Consider the following 26,543-nt stretch of genomic DNA (forward strand, 5'->3'; position numbering starts at 1 on the left):
TGACATTTTTGATAGCAATTAATGATAAAAATATTGGCTGCTTTGCTGCTACTGGTATTTGTTGTTGAGGTCATAGGTTTATACATGATTTGGAGTGCAGAGAGCAAGTGAATTTCTTTTTGCCCACTACACATCACGTAACAGGGTCGGGTCAGGCCTACAAGGAATGGCCCTGCACTGAGCAAACCTGAGACCAGCACTCACAGCTGAAAGATACTCATCCCCTCTCCCTGTAGTCTGATGCTCTGCCAGTGACCTATAAAACATTTCTGTGCTGTCACAGTAAGCTCATTCACAACACCATCCCTTCCCTGTGCTTTTGCACGCGGGAAGGTTTTTACAGCCCCTCTTCTGCACGGCTGCTCGGCCACAGTTGTGGCAGGAGAAGGTAGCTGCTCTCAGTTGATTCATCAGGATGCATTTGGATGCCAGCTGCAAAACATGACGTGACTGGCCCTTCCAGCTGGCAGTCAGGCTTTCCCACGCCTGGGTCCCATGGGAGGACAGCACCCTTCTCGGCAGTGCGTGAGATTACAGCCGGTCCTCTGCTGCTGCGTGAGTCACATGCCCCACTCACAGTGAGACAAACAGGCGAGCTGAGGAACAGGGCTTCCTGGTAATTGTGTTTTTCATGGTTCTCTTCACTGATCCAGTAACAACATAATCATTGAAATTAGAGACAGAAAAGCTCTGCTGGGGCATTGTGTTAACACTCTGCCAGTTCCAGATTGCGATCTACCAAGCTGTAGCAGGTAAGTCATCACCTTCCCAGCTCTGCTCCACCCAGAGGGAAAAAAACCACACACGAAACAAGGGGCGGAAAAGTGCTATATTTTAAAACAAGCTGAGTTGTGACATTGCCACCACCTATTATGGGCTACTCCTGGTTCAGAGGCCTTCATTGTATTGACTCTTCACTTAACTATCTCCATGACAGGGTGCCGAACTTTTCCTCATTTTCAGCCAAGCAGAATGGAAACAAATTATGGATTTTGCCACCTCTGTTCAAAGGGGGGGAAGTACTGAGGTGTTGCAGAGCCTCCGGAGAAAGCAACCACTGCACAGCCCCTGAGCTACACCAATGGCAACGCTGCATATTTCAAAGCTGTCAAAGGTTTTGGAAGAGGGATGGGCCTTGCCCTGAGTTAAAGGAAAGCAGTAGGACAGAGTGTGACGGATGTTTTATTGGTATCAAATATCTCACCAAGGTAAGATAAGCCACTGTGTAAACAACCATGTGCTGAGGCAAACACCTTAGTTTGGAGCTGGTAACTAGGGAGCTGAGATGTTGAATAGCAAAGGGTAACCCATTCCAATGTAACTAGCCTATTTCTCCGATGGGAATGTCCAACCTATCACTTATCCCCAGCTTCAAACTAGAGAGTTATCAAAGTCGTGTCCTTAAAAGACTATATCTTACTTTTTCCTGTTGAACTGACTATGGGTGCTCACAGTTGCAATCTGGAATGGTTTTGTGAGTGTGTGTTCAGGACTGTGATCATCCCTGGTTTTTTTTGTAGCATTAAGAAGTTACTGCATTGCACAAGTTGGCTGTATTATTTGTTATCTTGCTGCACGTTCTTTTGTCTTTTTTTTTTTTAATAAGTGGTTGTAATAATAACTCACTGTGCTCCAGTCCTTTTGTCAGTCTTCAGAAGAAAGTTCCTATCACCTGAAAAACAAAAAATTACTGAAACTTCTTCATTTGGTGGCCTGTTCTGGTAAATCTTGGCTAAGCTGGGCCTAAGGGGAAGGAAATTGAGATAACTGATGCACTTAAGCACATGTCATTCTTCATCTCTCCAGTCAATAATTGACAACGAAAGGGAAAAAAACCATACGGGCCAGACAGCTCACAGATGATGCACTAAAGCTGAGATGGCATTTTGCTATGCTGTGGGACAATCACACCTGTAGCCACAGCTGAAGGGGAAAATCCCTTCCCACGTCAGTGCAGCGTTTTAGTAAATAGTTTTTAAATATGTGACATCCCTTCCCAGTGCATCAGTGCCACCATGACCACAATTCTACAATTTCCACAAACCATCAGACGCAGGGCAGTATTGTGGTACCAGCTGAGGGCAGGGAGATACAAGCCCCTGGGCAACAGCAGGCCTTGCACAGGGCAGGGCATTGCTATGGGAGCAGTGGCAACTCTAGGGGAATGTGGTGTGCATTAAACACAAACCAAAATTAATCCGGGTCAGATGGCTGCTGCTTCCATGAAGTAAGCTGTCATAGTGGGAAAGAAGAGTTTGAAGGGGTGATTTATCTTTTCATCTCACTATCTACTGTTTTAATCCAGCATAAGAACCAGACTTGGAATTTTAGTGAAGTTACACAATTGCATTTGCAGTGTTGGGAGAGAAACCAGACTTCATCCTAGACTAATTGCCAGCTATAAAATTTAGTGGAGGCATACAAAAAGACAAACCTGTAGCAGCTTCAGTGGAAACATGTCCATGTGTCAGTCTTCAAGTGAATCCAGAAATGCTTTGCCTAAAACACACAAGTTTTAAGTCATGATCCTCTGCAAGAAGATCCTCTGATCTTGCTCATTATCCTGATTCACCACATAGTAAACACTGCTGTTATTTAAAAAATGTAAAAGAACAGTGATTTACGTCAAAGAGGCTGTATGACTATGACTACACATGAGAGGAAAAAGCCCTGACAAATAGATGGCATGCATCGATCTGAAAGACTCCATGAAGTACTTTTGTATTACTAACCAAATGCTTCAACTGACAAGAGGTTTCCTTTTGTTTACATCTTTCCTGGCAATAGCATCATGACAACTGCAGCCTGTCTGCAAGAACGTACACGGACCTGGGAACCCAGCCATACATTGGCAAACTGCAGTGTACTCCACGTGTTTCTCATCCTTTGCTTAACAACCTTGTGCCTGTAAAAAAAGCTACTTGTATGCAGTGTTGCATTCATTGTGATCATTCACATCTATCAGCTTCTGCCAGGCAATGCTGGGATTTCAGGTAGGATGCAGCCCACCTCCTGTATTTTCTCTGAGATAAAATAGTGGAAGGTGGGAAATAAAACCAAGAAACCAAGCCAAAAGAAAGAAAACCTGCTGAAGCATGCAGAGTTTGTCATTAAAGTATAATCCGAGCAGGTTTTGTTTGTCAATAGCTGCATAAGTCAAAATAACAATTCTGAAATGACTTCTAACTGGAACTGTTTCCATATCAAGTGGCACGTGTGAGCTTAACGCTAATGGTTCAAGGCCTTCCCAAGTGTTGTCAAGTGGTGTGATTGCAGGTGCTGTCACAGCATCCCTGCCACATGCATCAGCACTAGTTGTCACTGTCAGCTGCAGCGCTGGTGCCCAGGAGTCCTCCCCTGTGGCACATCCCTCGCTCACATGTATGAGGGCACTGTGCTCTAGGAGCCACGTCTTTTCTGCTTTACCTCACACTGACACCACGGCAGAAATCCCACCAGAGCAGGTTGAATGGATCTCCTTAAACACCAAAATTACACTCAAACACCAATAATTACAATTGCTTGGGATGGAGGTTTATCTTTGAACTCACACAGCTTTTGTTAAATTGTCTTTACATCTAAGATCTCTCCCTGCTTTTCAATAGACAACATGAAACTCTGCTCTCACACCACCAGCATATTACATTTTCTCTGGACTTTCAACATTGTAACTGGGAGCAGAAGTTGGATCTTTTTTTTCTTCCCCTCTTAAAAGGTCAGGGAAACATGAAACCGCAAAAGGCTAATTCTTCTGTGTCACATTTCTGTGAGCCCACAAGGCAACATAGCAGTGGTATTTTTAATGCCTTTTTTTCCCTCCTGACTTTTCAATCCACAGTCCTTGGAACAACTGGTGACAGCGCATACAGTAACACACTTACTCTTGCATCATTCCTTCTAAGTTGCTTCTGATGAATATTGGGAGCACCAGGAAGGGTCCTGACCACCACAGCACACGTGTGATGAGCAGGGGAAAGATATCACAAAACCTACTTACAGGTTTTCAGGTTCTGGTACCGCCTGCTCACAATCCACAGTATTTGGGACACACAGCTTGGTTATCATTAAACTGTAAATATTGCAAGAAGGTATTCAGCATGATATAATATTCCTATTAGTGCCTCCAAAGGCCCAGCCAAAGAAGCTGCAGTGTGCTGGGCTGAACACTGTGTAAATATTGATGGTTTCTGTCTTGCAGTGTTTACAATCCAAGAAGGAGTTCTGCACCAGAGCTCTCTGCTATGGTTTTGTTATTTGTCTTCAGAAATTATTTGTCTGATTTAAAGCTTCATAAATGAGCATGTCCTTTCTTCTGCCACTACTACTAGAGCAATTACTTTACAAAGAGATGTGAAGGCAAAGTTCTAGACCTAAATATTTTATTATCCTGATCAAGTATTAGTCTTTTGATATAAACCCAGAATCCAATACCTTTTCTGCAGCTATAATATGCTACAATAAAATATGATCTCACAGTTCCCAAACCCTTGCCAGGTAACAGTGATTCAGCACAAGCACAGCAAAGCATCACTTTGCTCCCCTCAACAGGGACACACTCTCAGTAAACTCACTTTAAGGCTTGATAATGGAAGAGGTTGCACCCAAAGCCACCACACTGACAAGATTCAGATACGTGGCCATGGTTGTGGAGAAACCCACATTAGGAATTAGGTAAGTTAACACTACACAAGTATATTGCAGGAACAGACACTACAGGAATGGCTTTTGGCCCAAGGCCAACTGCCTTGCTGAGGGTGCTGGTGTTTGGAAAGGAAATTACAAGTTTCTACAGCTGCAAGAGTCGGCACTGACGCACAGCTTGCTAAACCCTCCCTCCAGCTGAGCATAAACCTCTGCAAGGGAGTTGGGAGCTGTGCTATGCCTTGGAATACGGCTGGGCGCCACTGCCATCCATCAGGCAAGCGTAAGTCCTTCAGCGTTTGAAGGCAAAGTTGCAAAAGACTTGTTATTCCTCAGGGTGTTCTGAAGATTTATATACTGTCACCTACCTGGGCAGTGGGAGATGTTTACCTGTCTCCTGAGTCAGCTGAGTTCAGGGAGCAGTAACATGATTACAACACCTGAATGCTCAGAAATGCTTTCTGGCTCCTCGTATCTCCTCATCTGATCTCCAGGACACCTCACCACTGTTAAAAAGAAAACACCACCAAAGCACCACCCAGCTCCAAACCATCTGAGGTGTGGGCCCAGAAGCAGCTTTAGCATTCTCCTTTTCCCCTGCTATTGCTGCCTGCAATTTCATAAATGATATTTGTTCTTCCCACAAACCTTACCTCATTTGGGTTCAGGGGGAGGCTTAGAGTCAGGGGATTCACCTGAGGCAGGTTATACCTGCAAACAAAAGAGTGAATGTGCAAGGACAGCCTCACACCACTGCCACCTCAGTGTTCATCAGAGCCCTTCAACAAGAGCTGAAGGCTGAATTTAAGCGCTTGGCTCTCCCTGTCCCCGCACGGGGAAGCTCGTACCTTGTCATTGCTGCACACCCTGTGCTTCAGGCTGCCACCAGCGCTTCCGTCCGCGCTGTGCAAACACCGCTGCGCCCTTTCTCTGCACAGATAATAACAGTGCCACCCGCTCTTCCCGCTCCCGGCAGCCACGGTGTGGGTGCCCAGCGGCAACTACAGACGGTGACCCAAGGTCTGGTTAATGTTTCAGAGCTTTGAACCCACCACAGGTTGCACTTTGAGCCGTACACAGCACGTTATTGGCGGTCCTGGTGTTTAAAGGTTTTTTTCCCATCAACTGGTTGGGCGCCTGCTCCTTTTTCAAGGAGTCTGACACCACAAATCTCATGTCCTTGTCAAAGTACCTGATGTCCACCCACACTGGTGAAAAAACAATAAGCGTTCTGTCATCAGCATAACCCTGATTTCCACAGACTTTGGGGGTTTTTGCACGTGAGAAGAGGCTGCGGCATCGCTGAGTGCTGTTAACAGCCAACGGGGCAAAGTTCTTGTTTCCTTTGTAGTGAAAAAGTTCAGGGCCGGATTTTGATTATCACAAGGAGTAGTAAAGTACATAGAGCAGAGATCACACATTGGGTAAGAATTATCACCGAGGTGAAAAAACCAAACAGAAACAGCAAAACAAACTCCTGCCCAGCTGATGCAGCACTGCCCCACATTCTGGTGTGTGCTGCTCCTGTACCTGTGCGGTATATGCAGCTTATGGAAAAGGCTGGGCAGTGCTCTGGATGCAGCACAGCCTTTCCTGGCACAGCACACAACCACAGCATGGTGCCAGGGGAGCCCTACCAGGGCAGCTGGGCAGTGGTGGGCTCAGCCTGCCTTTGGATATCTTTCTTCAACATGCAAATTAAAGTAAATTGGGTGAAGTACCAAAGTCCAGTGTCATGCCTCTTAGCTTACATACCAAAAGGAAAAAAAAAGAGAAAAAACAATAAGTACAAACAGAGAAGGTATCAAAGGACCTCTACTTTTATTTTTTATCAGGATCTGTTACCCTGAGCTGTGGTTACAATGTCAAGCACTCTTGTTTTGAATGTGGTGTTGCTGATGGATGTACTCCCACACTACAACCAACCTGCGTCTTTACAAGGCTTTTGACTATTATTTTGCAAGTCTGGGAAAGAGGAAAATTCACATTTTACACAGAATAAACGTCCTGCCTGGCCAGCAGATGGAAGCTGTCATGTCCCTGTTGTGTTGTTGCTGTTATCCTGCCTTGGTTTGGCTCTGGTGCAGGCTTATCTCCCCTCAAAGTTCCCAGATAAATTGTTTTGTGTCTTACCATCAGATTGACCCACCCCATGCAAACATCCCCAGCCGGCAAAAGTCGTGGGGATTTAGAGGCGAAACATGAACACAGCACTCACAGTGGTGGCTCGGAGAAGAATGCAGACGAAGGACCGAGCTTGCAGACTCTGCCTGTAAATGCCACCAGCACACGCAGGGGGAGATCTGAAAAAAGCTCGCCGCCGCAGACTTGCACAACTGGAGGACGGTGAGCAGAGAGGGGCAGGAGCCGTGGGAACTGGCGGCGGGGTGACACAGGAGAGCACGGGCACTGCCAAACTATTCAGCTGCCATCCAGAGACTGACAGCTGCGGCCAGAGCCATCTTCCCCCCTCCCTGCAAAACATTCCCTCTCCTAGGAATTTGCATAACCCCGCGTACATTTCCTGCAGTCCTTGGGCAACGAATAGAGTTGTGGTTCAACAATTTACAGGATCAAAGGCAGAGTATGATCCTATCGCTGGAACAGTTAAGTTTTTACATGTGGGCTTTTTAGATATCATTTCTCAAAGATCAAACTCCAGCGTATTCCAGGGAAGTACGTTTAGGCAAACCACAGAGCTGGGGAGCAAGCAGGATAGCCTTTTTCTTTTTCTTCCTTATGTATAATCAAAGGTTTTATTAGAGTTTTCTAAAAACCCATAGCTTTCATTCTGTACCCAGCCAGTGCTGACTGGCCACAGTTCGAGATCCCCAAGGTGGATCTGCTGGGCTGCCTTACAGCAGGGGATTTCCTAGGGCAGGAAGCCCGTCCTGCAGGGAGGGAGGCTCAGCCGGCTCTTACTCCAATGGCAGACAGAGCTGAGGGTTTTACAAGCGCCTTGCGTGCGATTTCCCTGCTCTCTGTCCAGGCCCCTGGCAGCTGGAGAGGAAGCAGCGTGTAATGAGCCCCAGGTGGAGGCAGCAGCTTCAGCTCTGCAATGGCAGCACCCCGCTCCCCAAAACAAGGGAGCCACTGGCAGCGGGAAGGCATCTGGGGCAGACCACTTCAGCCCAGGCTGGAAAGCAAATGCAGATGAGGGCTGGGGTAAGGCAAGGACTAAAGACAAATCTTCAAGGAAATAGAGGATGTGAAGTCAAACTCCCCCTGAGCTCAACAAGCCTCACAGCGCCTGGGTCATGCCACCGATGAGTCACTTCTGCCAGATGGGGAGAGTCTGGCCAGCACAGGCATCAGCTGCTCCGTGCAGCCCTCCTTGCTCTTCTGACCCCGTGGAAGGAAACCTGGGCTTCTGCATCACTGCATTTCAAAAAGAAAGGAAATTAAATTTTTTCACAGCGGAAATACCTGTTGCTTATCAGTGTAAATACGAGAGAAATGAGACAGTCCCCCACACCTCCTTTCATGCCTCCTGCTTATTTAAACTCACACTGCCACATCAGAAGAAGCTCAGAGAGTGGTGCTGGCTGTGGGCTCAATAGCCAGCTGGGCTCACACGCTGCCCTCCCCAAGACCACCAGCACCCCAGGATCACATGCAGGTGAAGGAATCAGGCATTGCAGGAGCGAGTGCGAACTCTTCCATGGGGAGACCTGTATGTCTGCATTCCCACCACCTCTTCCTAGGGTTCAAAGAGATGGTAAGGGATGTCACTCTCCCTTCAGAGGCTGACTGGGACATTCCTCTCTGCCCCAGGTGTCACAGACACAGTAGCAGGGGTCAAGGTAGGTTTGGTAGGGGAAGGGAGGTGGAGGGACTGACTGTTTTACAACAGACAGTATGTGCTTTGCAGATGCAAATCTATACACTAAACCGAGACAGTTACAGAAGGTTTTTTCCACATATCACCAGCTAAGGAAGAAAAACTTTTGAGGAGGCCTTTGGAGAAAGCTGGCAGCACATCACTGGAAATACCTTGGCTGAATGCAAGCCAGCTGAATTTAACATGAAGAATGAGTTACAGAAGCAACTGCCTAAGCGGTGTTTAATACAATAACCTGAACTAACCTTTTCCTTCAGGTTGGCAGAGGAATGTCTGCTTCACACCTCACCAGGAGAAGGTTCATGGCAGCAGAGCCAGGACTCTGAAAGCACACTGAAATCAGCAACACCACTGACTTAAAACTAAAAATAATCCCTCCATTTTTGAAAATGCCCAATGGATTTTATAATTAATTGCTTCTTTCCTTGCCATACCCCTGTCACAACACAGAAAGCAGAAGTTAGAAAAAAGCTGAGCTATCTACACAGGGAAAATGTGCTTTCCTTCATGAACAGAAGTTGATCTGTTTGCATCAGAGGAAGATTTGCTGCTGTGGTTAGTGTAGTGGAGTAACAGAAATCAGATGCCTTTCAAAATAGTACAAAACTAGTCAAAATATCTCTAACCTAGTTAAATGGACTATGCATGATATGTAAGCACTCTCAAGTAAAACAGAGAAAGAAATGATAGAGGGAGAGTTCAAACAAGGAATGAGACTAGAAGTGCAAAAGAAAACAAAATAAAACACTGGACACAAGGTCAAGCAATCAGAACTTTGCAGGCTAGAAAAGGAAGTGAAATTACAGGCTCTGGCAAAACAGCTGAATGCTTACTCAGGACAATTACAAAACTGTTGAGATCCTTACCATTATGTGTCTTCTATCCAGAACAATTTCCAAGACAAGCTATATGAATTCATAAAAGCAAGCTTGGGAACATCACATTCTTCTCACATCCATCAAATTACTTAATTTTTAATATAAGTTCCAGGGCCAATACATATATGGTATCCTTACTAGAATATATATGGGATATACATATATATATATACACACACCCAAAATTGCATCTTTGTAAAATCTATAAGCTGATGGCAAATTATGATCAAGACTATCTTCTCCATCAACAGCTTCTACAGGAGAGGCTTCTAAAGGCCAAAGGCCCCCAGCTAAGCACTAAAATTTATATGCCAACCAACAAAAAAAAAAAAAAAAAAAAAAAAAAATTTTGCTCCTGCAGAAGAGCCAGACCAGAGAGAGAAAAAGTTGAGCTAGGAAAGAACACTTGGTTTATGCTGAAACTAGATAGGACACATCAGTTAAAAACCCAAATGGTTTATCCCTTATGGAAGCCACTCGGGCCCTAACTGGTTTTGGAGAGGAAGCAGAAACAAGTATGGAGTGTGTGACACATGATTTCCCACAGAGCTATCAGGCTGTAGGGCCTGATTGCCAACTTGTGAAATGTCACTGATGGAGGAGCTCCAGGTCACTATTTCCCCAGCAGTGTGGCAACTCCACAGAGATGGAAAGACTCAGAGAAGCCAGGCAAACATAGCTATATCTATTGCAAAACCCACAGCTCTGGGACTGACCCACTCTCACCGTGCTCAGGTCAATCCTCTTCATTGTCAGCTAAAGGATGTGATGAAAGGCACATAACAAAAACCATGTGCAGGGTTTGTATATGCCTAGACAAGGGCTCTTCACTCCAAGAGGGTCATGTTGTTACACACCTAGAGATAGGGCTGGTGCCCAGGGCAGGCGCTGCCTAGGCTGCAATTAGGGAAAGCAGCCACAGCCCTGGTCTGTGGTCTCAGGGAAGCTATCCAAGAATAAACAGGGTTAGATGGTTGTCAGCTGCACTCATTCAACTCACAATCCGCCACCTGTGCTCCCCCTCCTCCCCCCAGTTAAGTCACTAATTCAAAGTACTCCTACCTCTGTGCCTTTTTACAGGTTTATTACACATTGTGTAAGCAGCTGAAAGATCAACACCTTGTTTGTCAGTAGAAACACATGGAATTTGGCAGAAACCCTGCTATCCAGTGGAACACAGATTAGCTGGGAGGCAGATGTGATTTATTCATGGCTGCATCAGCTTCAGGGACTGTGATTCGTGTTGCACAATGAAGCAGCTCTGCAGAGCTACAAAGGGCTGTGAAGTCAACCTGTTGGTGAAAGCTACCCTGTTCTGCAAATGTGTGTAGCAGGACTTGAGATTCCTGCCAGCTGCAGTCCCAGACCTGACACCTCAGCTTCAGAAAGAAAAAAGAGTTTGTGAAGGCAAATAAAGCCAGTTTCAAAGGGAAAGGTGAGCAAAATGGCTTTGAGCTGTCAGCAGGAGTGTGTGCAAAATATAGATGGAGAAAGCAGCCTGAGTTTTTACTTTGCAGCATAGCTAGCACCAGTTTACATGATTTTCTGTGCGTGCAGAACTCCAGGCACTCATTGTCGTGACAGGGACTGGAACAGACACTGAACTGCATACAGCACACATGGGTACAATTATCATGTCTGGAACAGCAACAGCTCTAAGTGACATTTTGCTAGAGCGAGTGGCTAATCTAATCTCTTCTCCTTCAGTCTGAAAGCTGGAACTCATAGGAGAAGAGCCTGCTGAACCAGCGAAACAGGATAGGGATGTAACAACTCTGGCAGTTGGTGAACAGGAGACTTTAAACAAGTAATGTCCTGAAAAGTGAACATGAGCTGTATTTGTGCCAGTAATCCCTACTGGGAAAAAGCCAGGCAGGAAGTTGACAATTGCAAGATGCCAAATAGAGAAAGAAAAAAAAAAACTAAACTAAATAAATATAAAGTACTCCAAGGGTTACCAAAAACCCCTGAATAAGTGATTGAAGAAAAATGGCAAATGAAAACAGACTTTGACAGGCAGGACACAGTTAACTGCAAGTGGCCTAAATACCATAGGTGTAAAAGTGACACTGAGCAGGGTCACGGTGCACCTGGCCTCCCAGCTGCACTGCACCTTCTGTGGGCTGGGCTTCCCACTGCAGCCTTACCTCATCTCCAAGGGGAAAACTGATTCCCCAGCACACACCTTCTCTCCCTACTTGCTGCTTACTTTCTCCTGCTTCCCCTTTTCCAGTGAAGCTATCGCACACCCCCTGCTCTACACGGGGTGCAGGATCCTGCTGCTATCCAAGGCAGCATGGCCCGAGCAAGTTAGCCCAGCTTCCAGCCCTGCTCGCCCCATTCCCGCGCTGCCCAGGCCGCAGGATCCTGCTATTATCCAAGCCAGCATGGCCCAAGCAAGTTGGCCCAGCTTCCAGCTCTGCTCGCCCCATTCCCGCTCTGCCCAGGCCTCAGGATCCTGTTATCCAAGCCAGTATGGCCCAGGAGGGCACAGCCATGCAACTTAGCCCAGCTTCCAGGCCTGCTCACCCCATTCCCGCTCTGCCCAGGCCGCAGGATCCTGTTATCTGAGCTAGCAGGGCCTGGCAGGGCACAGCCATGCAAGTTCTGCTCAGCTCCCAGCCGTGCTCGCCCCATTCCCGCTCTGCCCGGGCAAGGCAGCAGGATGCTGCTGCTATCCGAGCCAGCATGGCCCAGGAGGGCACAGCCGTGCAGGTTAGCCCAGCTTCCAGCCCTGCTCGCCCCACTGCACTCCATTCCCTCCCCCACAGCATGAGGCCAGCTGCTGCAGCTCCAACGGTTTTACGGCCCTGCAGGCTGACCTCATGGCACAGGCTGGGAGGGAGACATGTGGGACACCACAAACCACCCCCCCCGCGACAGGCAGCGAGACACCACCCCTCCCTCCCTCCCTGCGCGCAGGCAGCAGCGACGCCAGGGTCAAGATTCCCTCCCTATTGTAATTATTTTTGCTTTGCGCAGAGATTTATCACATGCAGCTGCCACAACTTGTTTACAAGACACAAAAGCCATGAAAACAAGGTTGACGAAGTCTGCGGGTGAGCTGTTTTCCCTGGCAGGAATTTGTCATACCTCTTAGCTTGCTGACGCCCTGGCTGGAGCCTCCAGTAACACACGGCAATGCCTTCCCTTCAGCTTCAGAGTAGCCTAAGTGTGTGTTTTCAGCCAGAGGCTGGGTTTGGACAAAACTGCTTTGCATTTAGGTTTATCACTGCTGCAAGAACAGCAAAACCACCCATGTTGTCTCATTGCTTCTTTACATTTTTCTTTTCCGTGGTAAAGTAAGTTTCACACATAACTTTTTGTTTGCTCTACCAGGGATCTGTGGCCAGCACTTGAAGCCTTTGGTTTGTTACTTGGACTCCTGCTCAGTTCAGGATCCTAGCTCCACCCAATGCCCTACATATACCTACCTACCTGTGATAACTTTAGATAGCTACTCCAAGTTTATGCTCAGAAAGAATAGGTTTAGGTAAACTTCAATAGCCAGCACCAAAACTATCAGTACTAGATTACAGGAGAGCAGAAACTCCCTTTTGATACATTTTAGTGGGCACTCAATATGAGTCATTTTCTTGTCCTAAGTTAAATAACACCTCAGGCTAGGGAAAAGCTTTTACATGCTGTGGTGTCAGGTGCTACTCAGCCACAGCCATCTGACTTACGACTACAGCCAAACTTCTAGGTGTAACCGTAACACAAGCCATAATTTAAGAAGTATATAACTAGCCTCAATCAAAACTGGTCACCAGTGAAGTTTGCAGGGTAAGTCACTCAGCAAAATGGAAATGCAGTGCTCATCACATGAGCAGGACTTTGGTGGTCATTTACACTAATACCACTTGGTATAATAGTAAATGAAAATAGCAGAGACCACAGGCTTTTACTTTCAATGAAAACTGTTAACCTGAATGGCAACAGCTTTCTTCCTCATTCTATTTTCATTTTCAGTACTGCAGCTGCTATAGTGAAATTACAGAACTGGTCAGCTCAACCAGCAAAGTTTTCTTCTTTTTAAACTTGCTGGCATTTTTTATTTTAAAGGGCAAAGTAATGAAGAGTAAAGATCTCTGAAGATGCCCTTTAATGATCTGAGTGCCCCACAGCACACCAACATACTGCTTTTAAAAAAAAAAAAGGAAAATGTCAAGCAATTCAAATAAACAATGCAAACATATTTGTGAGGCTGTTTTTTTTTTTTTTTTTTCATTTGTGAAGCATGGGTGTAAGGAGTGAATAAAGTTCCTTCCTACAAGAACAGGAAAGGACAAGGCATCTTCCAAACCTTTATCAAAGATGACACTCCACTTTGGGTGTAGCACCCCCTAAGATAAATCACCTATTCCACAAAACCATGTCTATTAATCAACTTCTCCCTCAACATGAACCTCACAGTGACAAAAGTACACTTCCATTTTACAATTAGTCATTAAAAAACCCAACCAAACAATACATACATAGGTATCCCAGGAAAAACAGCTCAGAAGTATCAAGTACAGGGTGTCCAGAGAGACACTACACCAGGCTCTTCTGTACCCACCTGCAATGCCTTGAAGACAGAGTATACAGCCATCTCTATTTTCAAAATTATTTTCCAGCTTTATTTCCAATTTTTTTAAAAAATAATTCTATATTCATACAGTATATTAGGATGACTGTGATACCAAAGCACTCCTAAGTAAACTAGTGTTTACTGTTTGCCATTTTGATTTTAAACATTAAGGTTCAAGAAAGGCACACGTTCAGAAGAATTTCAAAGAGCACTCCAGAGAACAAACAGAATATATCTGACACTAGAAAATTATAAAGGCCACAGCAAAACAGTATAGCAGTCAGAATATTGTAGCCTTCTTTCTACTCATAATGATATCCTTAAATTCACCAACTCTCCTACTCCTCAAAGCCCTCCCCCAACTTCCCAAACAGACAACTGGTTTGTTTTTAAAGATTAGCCAGAACCAATTTTTTTACCATGGAGGTCTCTCATTTCATTGTTGTTGGAAGGATAAGGGTGGGAGCAACTGACATTCAAGTAAGTTGAAATGTGAGCTTCAAGTCTTCACTATTTTCAGTATTAAGTCATTTTGAGAGCAAAATCCTTTTCTGAAAGGTAACTTAGATTCTGTGGACAAAAATACACCCCAGTACAACAGGGATCTCTTCTAAATCTTAGCCAACCACCTGGTTAAAGTACCTCACAAAGACCTGGCTCCCAGAACTCAAATTTCAATGCAATACAGCCTACTTTATTTCAGCCTACTAGAATTACTGAGTAAAAACCTTCTCATTGCTAGTCCAAGTAAGGTTAGAAGCCCTTGCCCTCCCCTATCAAAATTTGTCACCAGTCATGTCTAGGAGCTGCATCACAAAGATCTGCAAAGAACACTTGTCCCAGCCCCTCTTCTGGCCTCTTCCTTTTATCTTCAGATCTTCCCCATGGGCCATCACATTTCCCAGCCCTAAAAGATTTCAAGGAGCCAAGAGCTGGAACTCCTAGAGGGGCTCAAGATTTCCCTCTGAAATTTAGTCAGAATTGCCTACATAGCTCCCTTTGGCCCCTTAAAAAATTTCAACATAGCAGAACACAATCAGGTACTTCTGGCCCACTTTTCAGCATTCTTTTAAACAACAACTGCTAGTTTGGTTTATGGCTCTCTGAACCAAACAAAGTCAGTATGAGCTCAAAAACATTTCTCACTTCCATTTGTTTCAAGGGTAATTCATGTTTTCTGCAAAGCTTGTATTCAACAAAATACTCTGTATGCATCACTTTTAAAGAAAATACTTTATTATATTATGGGAAAAAAAGCATGATCATCCAAAATTTGTATTGTTAAAAAAATTGAAAATTTAGACAGCATGTCGGTATATTCTGTTCCACATGGGAATGATAAGAAGACTCTATAGCATTACTAGATATTGCACAGTCTGAAAGAAACAAAACAAATCACATGATCTTGGGAAACATCTCACATTATGAAAAATCTACAAAGAAAACATTAAAAAAAAAATCCCAACGAAACACACAATCCTTTCTTTCTACAGTAGCTTTAAGTTCGTAATTCTTGGAATGACCGTATTCCACTGAAGACCATCTCAGTGACAGGAAGCTTCATTTCAGCAATCCCCTTGTGCAAATAAGATTAATAAAAAAAAATAATAATAACGCAGTGAAGTCTTTTGATATCGTGTGGGTGGCAATAACCACACAGCTGTTAGATCCCTGCCTGGTAAAACAAAACGGGGAAAGAGAAGGAAGGGGATTTAGGCCATAAGTTTTGCCTGCAACTCCATCTCTGCCGCCCTTTTGAGTGCAACATCCACCAGAAGCTGAAATCCACTAAAATCCTGGTTAAGGTCTGGTGGTGTTGGAGGAGGAGTGTTGAAGAGCCCACTCTGTGTGTTTGCACCAGGTCCCAGTTTGGATGCGTCCTCGTGGCACGAGAGGGGGCTATCTGTGAAGCCGCCAGCCAGGGGCTGCTGCAGGTCCGTGGTCTGGCCTACATCAGCCGGCTGGCAAAAGTGGAAAGGGGCATCTTTCAACGCAGTCACAGTCGTGTGGCAAATCACCGACGGCCGAGCCAGGACCGATCCCGGGGAAGCTGGCTTGGAAGAGGACACAGTTTTGCTGAGCGGCGCAGCGGCGGGAAGGAAGGCAGTCTCATCCAGCAGGGGAATGTAGTTCTTTGTGCTGATGGCAGACTCCACCAGGCCGCCCTCGGGGAGCTTGGTCCCTCGCCGCGAGATAGTGAACTGATTTGGGTCTTTGCCATCCTTCCTCAGCATGTCAGGTAACAGCCTGCGGCGTGCATTGATAAACCAGTTGCAGACCTGGGAATATAATGACATCTTAATTTCTACCTTCATTCATTCCCAACTATGTGCCACAAGAGCGGACAGTTAGATTAATGAATCCCTCCAAGCAGTTTCCTTCCCTGCACAACAAAATAGAGACCTACTGACAAGTTCTGGCATGCCTGGCAAAGGCCCTTCCCTTGTCCCGCTGCTACCGACTCCCTGCTCCTGTTACAGAAAGCCCCGGGACATCTGAAGTCCAAACTAGGGGTTTAGCTTTTAACTCTGTGCACACACATTAACCTATTGGCTATTGTTCCCTAGCTTAGGTTAATTAACAACAGGAAAACCTTTTCTCTCTGAAGAGAGCCACTCCTCCCACAAATAGTTACTGATTTTCCTTGTTCAACTGACTGTGTCGACAGACATAACATGAATTACCTCACTTAAGTTTGTCCTTGTTTAAATATCAACCAGTTTCCTGGGCAATACAGGATAGTTTATAGTTTAACGTCTTTTTTCTCTTTACTACATAAAGGAAGTCTTCTTTATAATGTTGCATTAAGAAAATTTTACTCTATGGCCAATTATGAACTTGGCACTAATGAATTAATATGGAAAATTTAAATCCAGGACTCAATAGGAGTGCTCTCTATTTAGCAGCTCCCAAAACCAAACCCTGGTTTACCCAAGTTCTTATACAGCCACTTTCCCACAACATAGGATGCAGCAATGGGCAAAAGCTATTCGACCCAAGACAATCACAGAAGATAAGAATGATGCATCCAAGGGACCTCACAGATGCCAGTGGCATCCCAGGATGAGAATCCAAAATAAACATACAAACACCTCGTCCACACCTGCACTAACACCCCTGAGTAGCTCGATCCCATATAGGTTGTTCCACTGATTTTAACGGCAGTGATCATACACATAATTATATATGTCCATGTTCTACTGGAATGAGCCTCAAGTTACTATTTTAGAAGTGAAGAGTTATATGCTAAGCTGCACATCTATCACCATAAAACCTCTGTTGACAAATAAATACCTTCTTCTCACAATAAATTACCTTGTACAGACACTTTAGTCTTTTGGGGCACAATTCTGCAAAAACTTAGCATGCATGCTCCTATTCATGACTGTCTGTTCTCCCACAAAAATAATTTTATTCCAAATAAACAAAGATCATCGTAACACATAATCAGTCTCTATCTCTCCTTATGAGTGCCATCAGCAGGAGAGTAGCAATAAAAAAGGAAATCTCAAATGCACTGTAAACATTTGTATCCGTGACTAGAACACAGGTGAATTAAAACAGAAAACAGCTCCTTTAGAAGGGAGAACTATTTTTTTTAATACCTGTAGTGTGGAAAGGTGTGTTTGTCGGGATAACAGCGCTTTTTCTTGCTCTGAAGGATAAGCATTGTATCGGTGCTCATAGAGCCAGTCCCGAAGAATCTGCACAGACTCCTTGGGCAGGTTGCCACGTCTCCGCCGCTTTCCTGAGCCAGCAGATGAGGAAAGATCCAGTGGGACATCCATAGTGTCATCATCCTCCGTTTCACTGCCTGATATTGCAACTACACCTGCAATTTTAAGACAAGAACAATCAGCCTCCTAAATCCGTTAACTGCTTGGCTCCAGCACTGTATGGCACAGACATTTTATATCACATGAACTGTATTTACTGTTACAGCCCCTTGTCCTGCAGCGTTAACTTGTCATGCTGGAGCTCTTCTGTCAGCTGAACAAAAAAAGTAGTACAAATGATCCCTTCCTAAAGGAATTCTTCTCTGCAAACCTGCATTTTCTTGTTCCCCTGGCAACCTTTTATCTGCTGAACGTTATCAGATAGCTTCTATCTAATGAGAGTATTGTCCGAGTTTGCTGGCTGTGGTATGCATCCAGCACTTTTTTTCAAGGATAACTAACCAGTGGCTGAGCAAAAGGTCAACAAGGAAGAACTTAAAACACCCCAACTCAAGCAACAGGTTATTTAATTATTTCTTAACATCCTGATGCTTGTCTCTTGGGAGGGATAGATTGTAGATTTTAGAAATGAATAATTACATCTATTTAGAAAAATTAATGGAAGAAGAAAAAAAGAAAGGGGAAAATTGTGTTTCTCACCACCTGTAAGATTTTCACTAAGGAAGGAAAAAAGTGCAGAAGAAGGGAAGAGCCTGGTGCCTAAGAGTTCACCAGGAAATGCACTCTCATTTAATTGTATTCTCTATCAAAGAACCATGATCATTTAGATGTACCAGTTTTTATCCTGACTATTTTTTCAACTTTGTGGCTTTCATCTCACATTTTTATCCCTGGAAACGTGTGTTCTCTGCTATGCTTACTATAAGGGCTCCAAACTTGCCAGTTAACTGCATACCTTCCCCCTCCAACACAAAGGAAGGAACAGATTTCACAATCTGACTATCCCTTTATATATGAACACCACACTACTAGTAATGAAGCTATGGAATGTAAATCAGACAAACGAGCAAGTATTCAACAGTTAGGAAGGCTACAGTTCTACTCCTCTGGTAGGATGCAAGAGTCACTAGTTCCATAAAACACAAAGAAAACCACGCTTTAAACTCACCAGAAATTTTAGGAATCTTACAAACTATATACAAGTCCAAATAAGATACTACCCACATTCAACTAGTACAAATAAATACTCATTTCAAGTGAACTCACACTGGCTTTCAGAAGCAGTTTCAGAAACTCTAGAAGGAAAACAAGCCCTTAATCTTTTTGTCTTTTGAACTTAGACTGGGGGGCTGATGGGTGGAAAGGAAGAAATTTGCTCACTTGTAACGTCAAAACTAAAAATCTTAATAGTAAAGCCAACTAGATGTCAAAAGTAAAATTTTCTGTGGGAAATCACCCATAATTAAAAAATTCTATTCAAGGAAATAAAGTAAGACCTAAACAACAATAAGTGAACCTGTGAAAATATTAAACTATATAAAATTATGTTATATCCATAAGTAAAGGCACTTACAGAAGTGAGAAGCAAGAAGGAAGTAATGCCCTTTAAAAAAACCAACCAGCCAGCCACCAAACCCCCACTACCACACGAAGAAAGAAGGTATGTATGAGCAAGTTTTCCTTAATACTTGGCAGGAGAGTAGGGAGAGAAACAGAGAAGGACCTTTCCTCACACTTCCAAATTTCAGCCAAAGCTGACACAGTAAATTATCTTTCCTTCCCCTATTTATGAATAGCTCCAACATCCTTAAATTTAGTTTAAGTTGTCCAATTTGAAATGCACAGTTTTGATACGCAAGCATTCCCAACAGGATGATCGATCCACAATCTGTCTGGCAGAGTTACTTCAGTAACTTACTTGGTATTGTTTTCATTCTCCCAACTGTTGATTTATGTAACTGACAAACACCAAACTGACACACCAAATTTTTCATCTGATGATTAGCTACATAAATTATCCAGTCATGGAATAGGAACAATAGGACAATATTTAAATAACCAACACAAGATAAAACTCCAGATTATGTAAACAGTTTCTTAATTTGTGCAGAAAGTATGTCAAAAGTTTGCTTTACAATGATTCCAAGCAAACCGCTTTGTCATAGCTTCATGGAAAGTGCTGTCATGCTTGCAACCTGACCTGAGAACATGCCTTGCACCATGGGCTCCTGGAGCCATGAGGAACACTTCTGGGAACAAAGATCCTGCAGAGAAAACAGGAAAGCTCTGCAAAGCAGCTCAGCCCTTTTAAATTGAATTTTAAAACTAGCTAAAACTAGCCCATGCTATTCAGACAATGTTTTGAAGTGTGCTGTTCTTGTTTGTCAGGAACCAGAACTGTTGCAGCACTTCACAGGGCTGGGTTTTTTGTTTGTTTTTAAATATAATGGGCAGTAAGGCAAGACCTTGGAAAAGAGGGAGAGGCAAACAGCAAGGGCTGGAAAAAAGAGGCAAGGAGAAACTACTATGAAAAAGTTAGATGTCTAATGGTCTGCAAGCAGTATGTACATGGCATAACAAAAAGTATTCCAGGTACACACCACTCAATCTGAAGTGATCTTTCTTGGCTCTACCCGACAACTAAAGACTCCATGGACATCTCTCTGAACTTCAGAAAACTGATTTAACAGCAAAACCTCTCCTAGAACTGCTGTTTCTCCTTCAGCTGAAAAAAAAAGACGTGATAAGATACTGTGTGCAAGCCAGCAGCATAAAAACGTTTCTCCCTTGCCAAATAAGATCTTTTGCTAAAGTAAAAGTTGTCATTTGACTAACCGTAACCTACCTAGCAAGAAATGAGTCACCAGCGGAGCCAGCCCTTTGACCTGCTGGCTGAGTGTGTCACATTAAGTGACACAGTAAGTTAGTGACACAAAGCAGGTTTTGGTTAAGCAGGAAACCCAGTGTAGTACAGACTTCTGCTCATTTAAATGAGCTCATTTAAATAGCTGATCAGCCCTCTGAACTCGTGGCAGATCTCTCAGGCGCAGGACAGAGCTAGCAGCAACAGGAAGTCATGGCTAGAAATCTCGCACTACCCCAGCTGATATTTTTTACTAGAGCAGGAGCCACATTGTGGCTGTCAAGGCTCTGTTTTCATTAAAGCATTCCTGCTGATTACAACCCAGCTTTGTTTTTCCGTCTTGTTAGTAATCAGCCTATTCGCTGCTGGTTTCCTGTTTTAACAGGGCCCAGCTGAAAAGGGTCCTGGCCACGCTCCATGACTGGACCATTGGCTTACTGTTATTTACACCCAGAATAAAGGCCTGTGGACACGATGAGTAGCCCCAGCTGACCTACTAATTTATTTTGTATTAAAAGCAGGCTAGGGCCAGGCTATTTTATGTCTCCTCCTAAATACATTTAATCCAAACAAAAAAACCTGTTTTTATAGAACTAAAATTAACGCAGCACAAGTTCATTTGTAGAGAGGTCTGAGAAACAACACAAAATCCTATTCCTTCACTTCCTCACCGCCACTTAAAAGAGTAGTCTATGCTTTAATGATCTAAGGACTACATGATCAGCATCCCTTTTTATAAATTACTTTATCCTCCTGGCTTCCCAGCTGAAGTCATATGCATGATTGAATGCACTGTTGCATTGTATCACAGCCCAAAGACTTCACAGGTCCTCCCCGTTAATCAGCTCAGGGAAGATTACACCCAGGATCTGGAGCCTGGGCTCAACACCCAAACGTTAGTTAACAGCTCGAAACAACTTGAGTAAAAGTACAGTGATGACTAAAGCTGATTTCAAAACAAACCACTGCCACTTAAAAAGGTATGCTGAAATATTTTGAGGGGGAGGACAAAGTATTTAGAGAGGCTGAGACAAATGAAATGGAAGTTAAGCAAACGAAAAATTTAGGCTATGAGGGAAAAAAAAAAGGCACCACAAAAAAACAACTATCCCATTGTGTCGAGGAAGAGCTTCACAGAGGAAGTGGCAGAAGCCAATTGTTATTCAAAAGAGGACAAAGTATACCACAAGGAACAATCTCTGCCCTCCAGAGAGGGGATGGACAAAAATCACCTTAAAGAAAACCTCCCACCCCTCAGGGCTGTCTGAATTTCTTCAGCAGTGAGATTTCTTTTTATGAGCGCTGATAAACAGAACCAGTTCCCATCCAAGCCCCCGATCCTGTTGTAACCAAGTTCAGTAAGATTCTTCACATGTATAAACTTGAGCACATGCCTGTGCCTTTCCGAGACTGTGTTCTAAATCAGCTCATTAACAAGGCAAATAGGTTCCGTGTGACTGCCACCACGTTATTATTTGTAAATTAAATTATATTAAATTAAATTAAAATAAAAAAGCCCTGAGGTTTAAATCCACAATCTTCTAGTTTTAAAAAAAACCAGAAAAACAACAAAAAAACACCCCTCAACAAAACTAGCCATCAAGAAAAACACAGCATGACACACTTAAAATTTTTAAACTCAACACACATACCAAAAAACCCAACTTTTGCAATGCAAATTTAAAAATCAACAACAAAACCACATTGCTTTAAAATTATTCATAAGTAGCAAAAAAAACCTACAAGGATACAGAAGGGAATTTCCACAGTAAAAGAAAAAAAAACACCACCTCTTTCCTCTGAATGAGTTTCATAATTGAGGAACCAGCCTATTTGTTTTCCTCTGTACTTTACAGCTTGCACTCTATTACTTGTAAAGCAACTAGACTTGGCTGTACTATACTTTTTTTCTTCTAACGGGATTTTTCTAGGAGTGCAAGCAAGAAATCTGTAACAAAGTCACTCTTTGAGACTTCTTCAATGAGCTTCCAATGCCAGGAGGTCACAAATAAGTACAAGCCCAACCTTTATTAAAACAAAGTCACCCTAGCCCTAACATCTTTTTAAAAGTTTACGCCTTTGTCTCCTCACCTTTTAATTTGTGCCACGCAAACCCCAGGCCCATGGCCCCTCTCAAAAGTTCTCCCTCCCGCCTGTCACCTTTCATTGTTTCCATTGTTTCAGCCCAGGATTTGCAATCCTCAAAGCAGAGCTTACACACACACACTTACACACAAAGCCCTACACATGCATACCTAGAAACTACGTCAGCGTTTTCCACACGCATTTATTTCGGGGGTGGCAAGAACAACAGTTGAAAGTGCAGGGAGTTTGGTATTTCACCAACCAGCAGCTGCCCTCGGGGAGAGAAGTCTGAACAATGGAAGCAACAGCAGACAGGAAACCAGCTCACCACTGCTGTGCAAATAGGCAGCATAGGAATGTCCTAAAAATAACTGGGCTAAATTAATTCAGCGAAACTTTAAAAGGGGGAGGGGGAAATAAACCACAAACTACTTCCAACAGGGTGAAGAATCGCGACCTACCTAAGAAACACTTAAAAGCCAGCGCTGCCGCTGTCTCTGGGCGCAGGGGACTGAGCTGGGATCAAGCCCCACTCCGCTCCCGCGGGACGCTGCACTCCTCAGCACCACCCTGAGCCTGCTGCTCTTTAAAACTTCGCCTTTGTGGCTCAGCTCCCTTTGTGTGCGCTCCTCGTAGCCGAGCGGCACGTCCAAAAAAAAACTTCTGACGAGGGCTACAAACCATATTAGTACACACCATGTCTGCAGCAGCCCAATGATTTCACGAACTACATATGCATTAATTGCTCCAAGGGTACTAACAATGAGAGGCTGCTTTACTACGGAGCCGCAGGAATGCATAGTAGGGGGAAAAACAGCACAACTCTGGAGTACTGAACATGCGCACTGCTCCCCTCCTAACCCTCCGCTTCGGAGCATTTAATGGTCTTTGAATGCAAAACACCCTTCAGCCACACCGCCGATTTGCAAATCGCAACTGAACAGACACTGCTTTGCTAGGAACTTCTCCCCAGCCAGCGCAACAGCGCTGGATCCGAAAGCACGTTCCGCGTCTTTGTGGCCAGGCGCTAATTTAAGGGCACTTAAAGCACCACGAGTGCGATGAGTAACGATCCTCTAACTGTAAAGTTTGTCGCTTTGGAAGCGGGCACAAAGAAAACTCAAACAGCCTTATGGTTATGTGGAGGGAGGGAAGGGGGGAAGTCTTCCTCCTTTTAACCCTGCGTCAAAACTTTTGTACTTTGTGTTTCGTCCCCCTGTTTTAAGGGATAAAAGGGATAGAAAAGGCTTCAACTTTCAGCAAAACAAGGCGGTCGAGGGCGCGGAGGGGTCTGAAGCCCTGCCGCCGATGCCCCCCCCCCCCCCCCCCCAAGCCCCACGCTGCCGTCCCCGCGAACAAAGAGTTGCCGGACGGCCCCGCTTCCCTCGCCCCAAGTTGGGAAAACCACCCGCACCCTCGTCCCTCTCGCGGGGACGGTGGGGCTCGGTGCGGAAAAGCGTTCAAAAGTGTTTTACGGGAGGGCAGGGGGAAGAAACTCCACGGAGGGGGCGAGAACAAAAGTTGGCGGAGGGCAGGAGGCGAACGGCTGGACATGTTTTTGACAGGGAGCCAGCGGCGCAGAGAGGCGGCCGCCTCCAAACAACAGCCCCGCATGTTTTGTCTGGGAGCGGAGCATCCACTGCAATCTTCCACGGGATACAGGCCAGGGGGCGTGGGGGGGACACGGGGGACAAAAGGCCGAGAAGGCAAAGGGACTCCGGCTGGCTTAGCGACAGCCCCCCCTTCCCCTTTCCACCCCGGCTAGGGGCGCGGGGCACCCCGCTTTGTCCCGGCACCCCGTCACAACTACCTTTTTTACTTTTCATCTTGATCGCGAGGACCGAGCCGACCGCCGGACACCTCACGCACCGACCCAAGTTTCTCTCCCTTCGCCGGACGCTGCTTTCCCCCTTTAAGCTCAGCGAGGAGGAGAAGGTCGATGAAGAAAGCAGAAACACCGCCGCGGAGCCAGGCGCCCGGTCACCGGCCGCGCTGCTGTCAGCGGGAGCCGCAGGGCTCTGCTTCCCCCGGGGGCTTTCTAGTGCGGCCGGGGTGGGCTTCCCTCCCCCCTTCCCTTTGTTCCCTTCTGCTGGCGATTGGCCCCGGCCTGTTAAAGTGAGGAAAGGCACGGGAGAGAAAGGTACACAGCGCCCGCCCTCCCCCACCTCCCCGCAGTGAGTACGGGAGAGTAACCGTGCGCTGCACTGGCACTCGCGGCGGCTGCCTCCTCCTCCTCTCTCCTCCCTCCCCTCCTGTCTGACAGAGCCTCAACACCCGGGAGGGGAGGGACCGGCCGGAACGGGGGGTGTCCGCCTGTACCCGCTCGCTCATGCACACACAACAGCAGCAGCGGGGGGAGCTCTCCGTGCCTCCCGCTCCCTCGCCTTTCTTCCAAGCAGACGTTTGATCATTAAACTGGAAGGAGAAGGAAGAGGCGGGGGTAGGGGGGGGGGGGGAGATTTTGACAGCTGCCCTTGACTAGCGTCCTCCTGTTGCTGCCGGACGAACCACCCACTCCTTCGCGTGAATAGAGGAGAAGAAAGGAGAGTGCGTACGGCAGGGGAAGGAAAGGAGCCCTCCAAAGACCCGCGCCCCCCTCCCGACCGCCGAACGGCCCGGTCGGCGGGGGCTGCTCCCTCCGATCCCCTGCGGTGCCGAAGGAGCCCCGCCTGGCCGGCGCTGGCCACACACACCCCCACCCACCCCCGCGGGGAAGGCGAGCCCCGTTTCTGCGGTTATTTTTACATCAGTTCGTAAAAGGTTGTTTTTCTCCCCCTCGACTCCCCCCCTCCCCAGCCCGGTAGGTTTTGCTGCGGCACATGATCGCAGCTGTAAAACAGGGAAGTCTCACAGCTTGACTCATCGCTGTCGGGCGAGCACGCTCTGCAGCAGCAACAGTTTCTTTTCCTCCGGGATGGGAAACGTGACACCCGCCAGCAGCTCCTCGCTCCGGCTTCCCTGGCGAAGGGGAGAGCTCTCCCCGGGCACAGGCGGCCTTGGCGGCGGATCCTGGCTCTCCCCTCGCCGCCCCCCTGACAAAACCAGGTGCAAAAAAATAAATAGAAATCAAAACTGCTCAACGCCCAGCCGCGGTCTGAAGTGTCACCACGGGCGAAGGTTGTGGCATGGAAAGGGAAAGAAGCCGCCTGGCCGCGGAGCGGGCGTGCACTTATTCCACGGGAGCGTGTCCGTGTCACTCCCGCACCGGCACGTGTGGGGCTGTTCCCGGCCGGGCGGGCGCGGGGGGTGAGCGGCAGGCGCCTAGAACGGCTGATGAAATAATGGATTCCTACGGCAGAGCGGGGATCATTCCCTCCCCACCACCCTGCACCCCCCGGCGGCGCGGCAGTCCGCGCGAATCCGCATTCAGTGCACAAGGGAAGCAACAGCGTTTTAGCAGCGAGCCCCTCCCCAAGTACCTTGTAACTATTTTTATGTGGAGTAATTACAGCGGGAGATAAAACAGCTGTTGTATGGCGAACGGGGGCTGTGTGAGGGGGGAGGGCAGCTGGTGAGTCACGTCACTTAGCCAAGGACTCGGTGTCGGCGGCTCTGCGGGGCCAGAGGTTCGCTCCGGCATGGGGTGACCCTTGTGCCGGCGGCTGCTGGGCGGCGTGTCCGGCTGTAGGTCAGCGAGGCACGGCGCACTGACTGACTGACTGACTGACTGACGGCGCCGCGCCAGGCGGGAGCTTGTACGGCGCGGTCCGAGGTCCCGCCGGCGGCAGCGCGATCCGGGCCATTGCCCGCCGACCGAGCGCCCTCCGCCCGCCCTTCCCGCCGTCCTCCCGCCGTGTCGCCCCCGGCGCTGCCCAGGGGATGCCGGTGTCACTCGGTGCCAGCCCGGCAGGACGAGGCTCGCTCGGGGCCGGTGTTGTCACCCGAGCCGTGCCCCCGAGGGACTGACTGGTGGCTCAGGGGCGGGGGCTGTGCGCGCACGCCGCCGTATGGCTTTATTTTGGCTTTTGCTGTTTTGTTTTTGTTG

General features: G+C 46.4%; 1 protein-coding gene across 2 annotated transcripts; it reads right to left on the reverse strand.

Moving 5' to 3' along the window:
* Positions 1-15,151: 15,151 nt before the first annotated feature.
* Positions 15,152-24,671, reverse strand: TGIF1 (TGFB induced factor homeobox 1). 2 transcript variants are annotated; one of them, XM_059489346.1, is made up of 3 exons: positions 24,369-24,671; positions 17,539-17,765; positions 15,152-16,212 (listed from the first exon to the last, which is right to left on the reverse strand). In XM_059489346.1, exons 1-3 carry the CDS (start codon positions 24,382-24,384, stop codon positions 15,646-15,648), a joined length of 810 nt encoding a protein of 269 aa, XP_059345329.1. In that variant the 5' UTR covers positions 24,385-24,671; the 3' UTR covers positions 15,152-15,645. The 2 variants fall into 2 exon arrangements, with proteins under 2 accessions (XP_059345329.1, XP_059345337.1); XM_059489354.1 differs by lacking the exon at positions 24,369-24,671 and adding an exon at positions 23,020-23,234.
* Between the last annotated feature and the right edge of the window lie 1,872 nt (positions 24,672-26,543).

This window comes from Ammospiza nelsoni, chromosome 1 (genome assembly GCF_027579445.1).
Source record: "Ammospiza nelsoni isolate bAmmNel1 chromosome 1, bAmmNel1.pri, whole genome shotgun sequence".
In the NCBI taxonomy this organism is placed as follows: Eukaryota; Metazoa; Chordata; class Aves; order Passeriformes; family Passerellidae; genus Ammospiza; species Ammospiza nelsoni.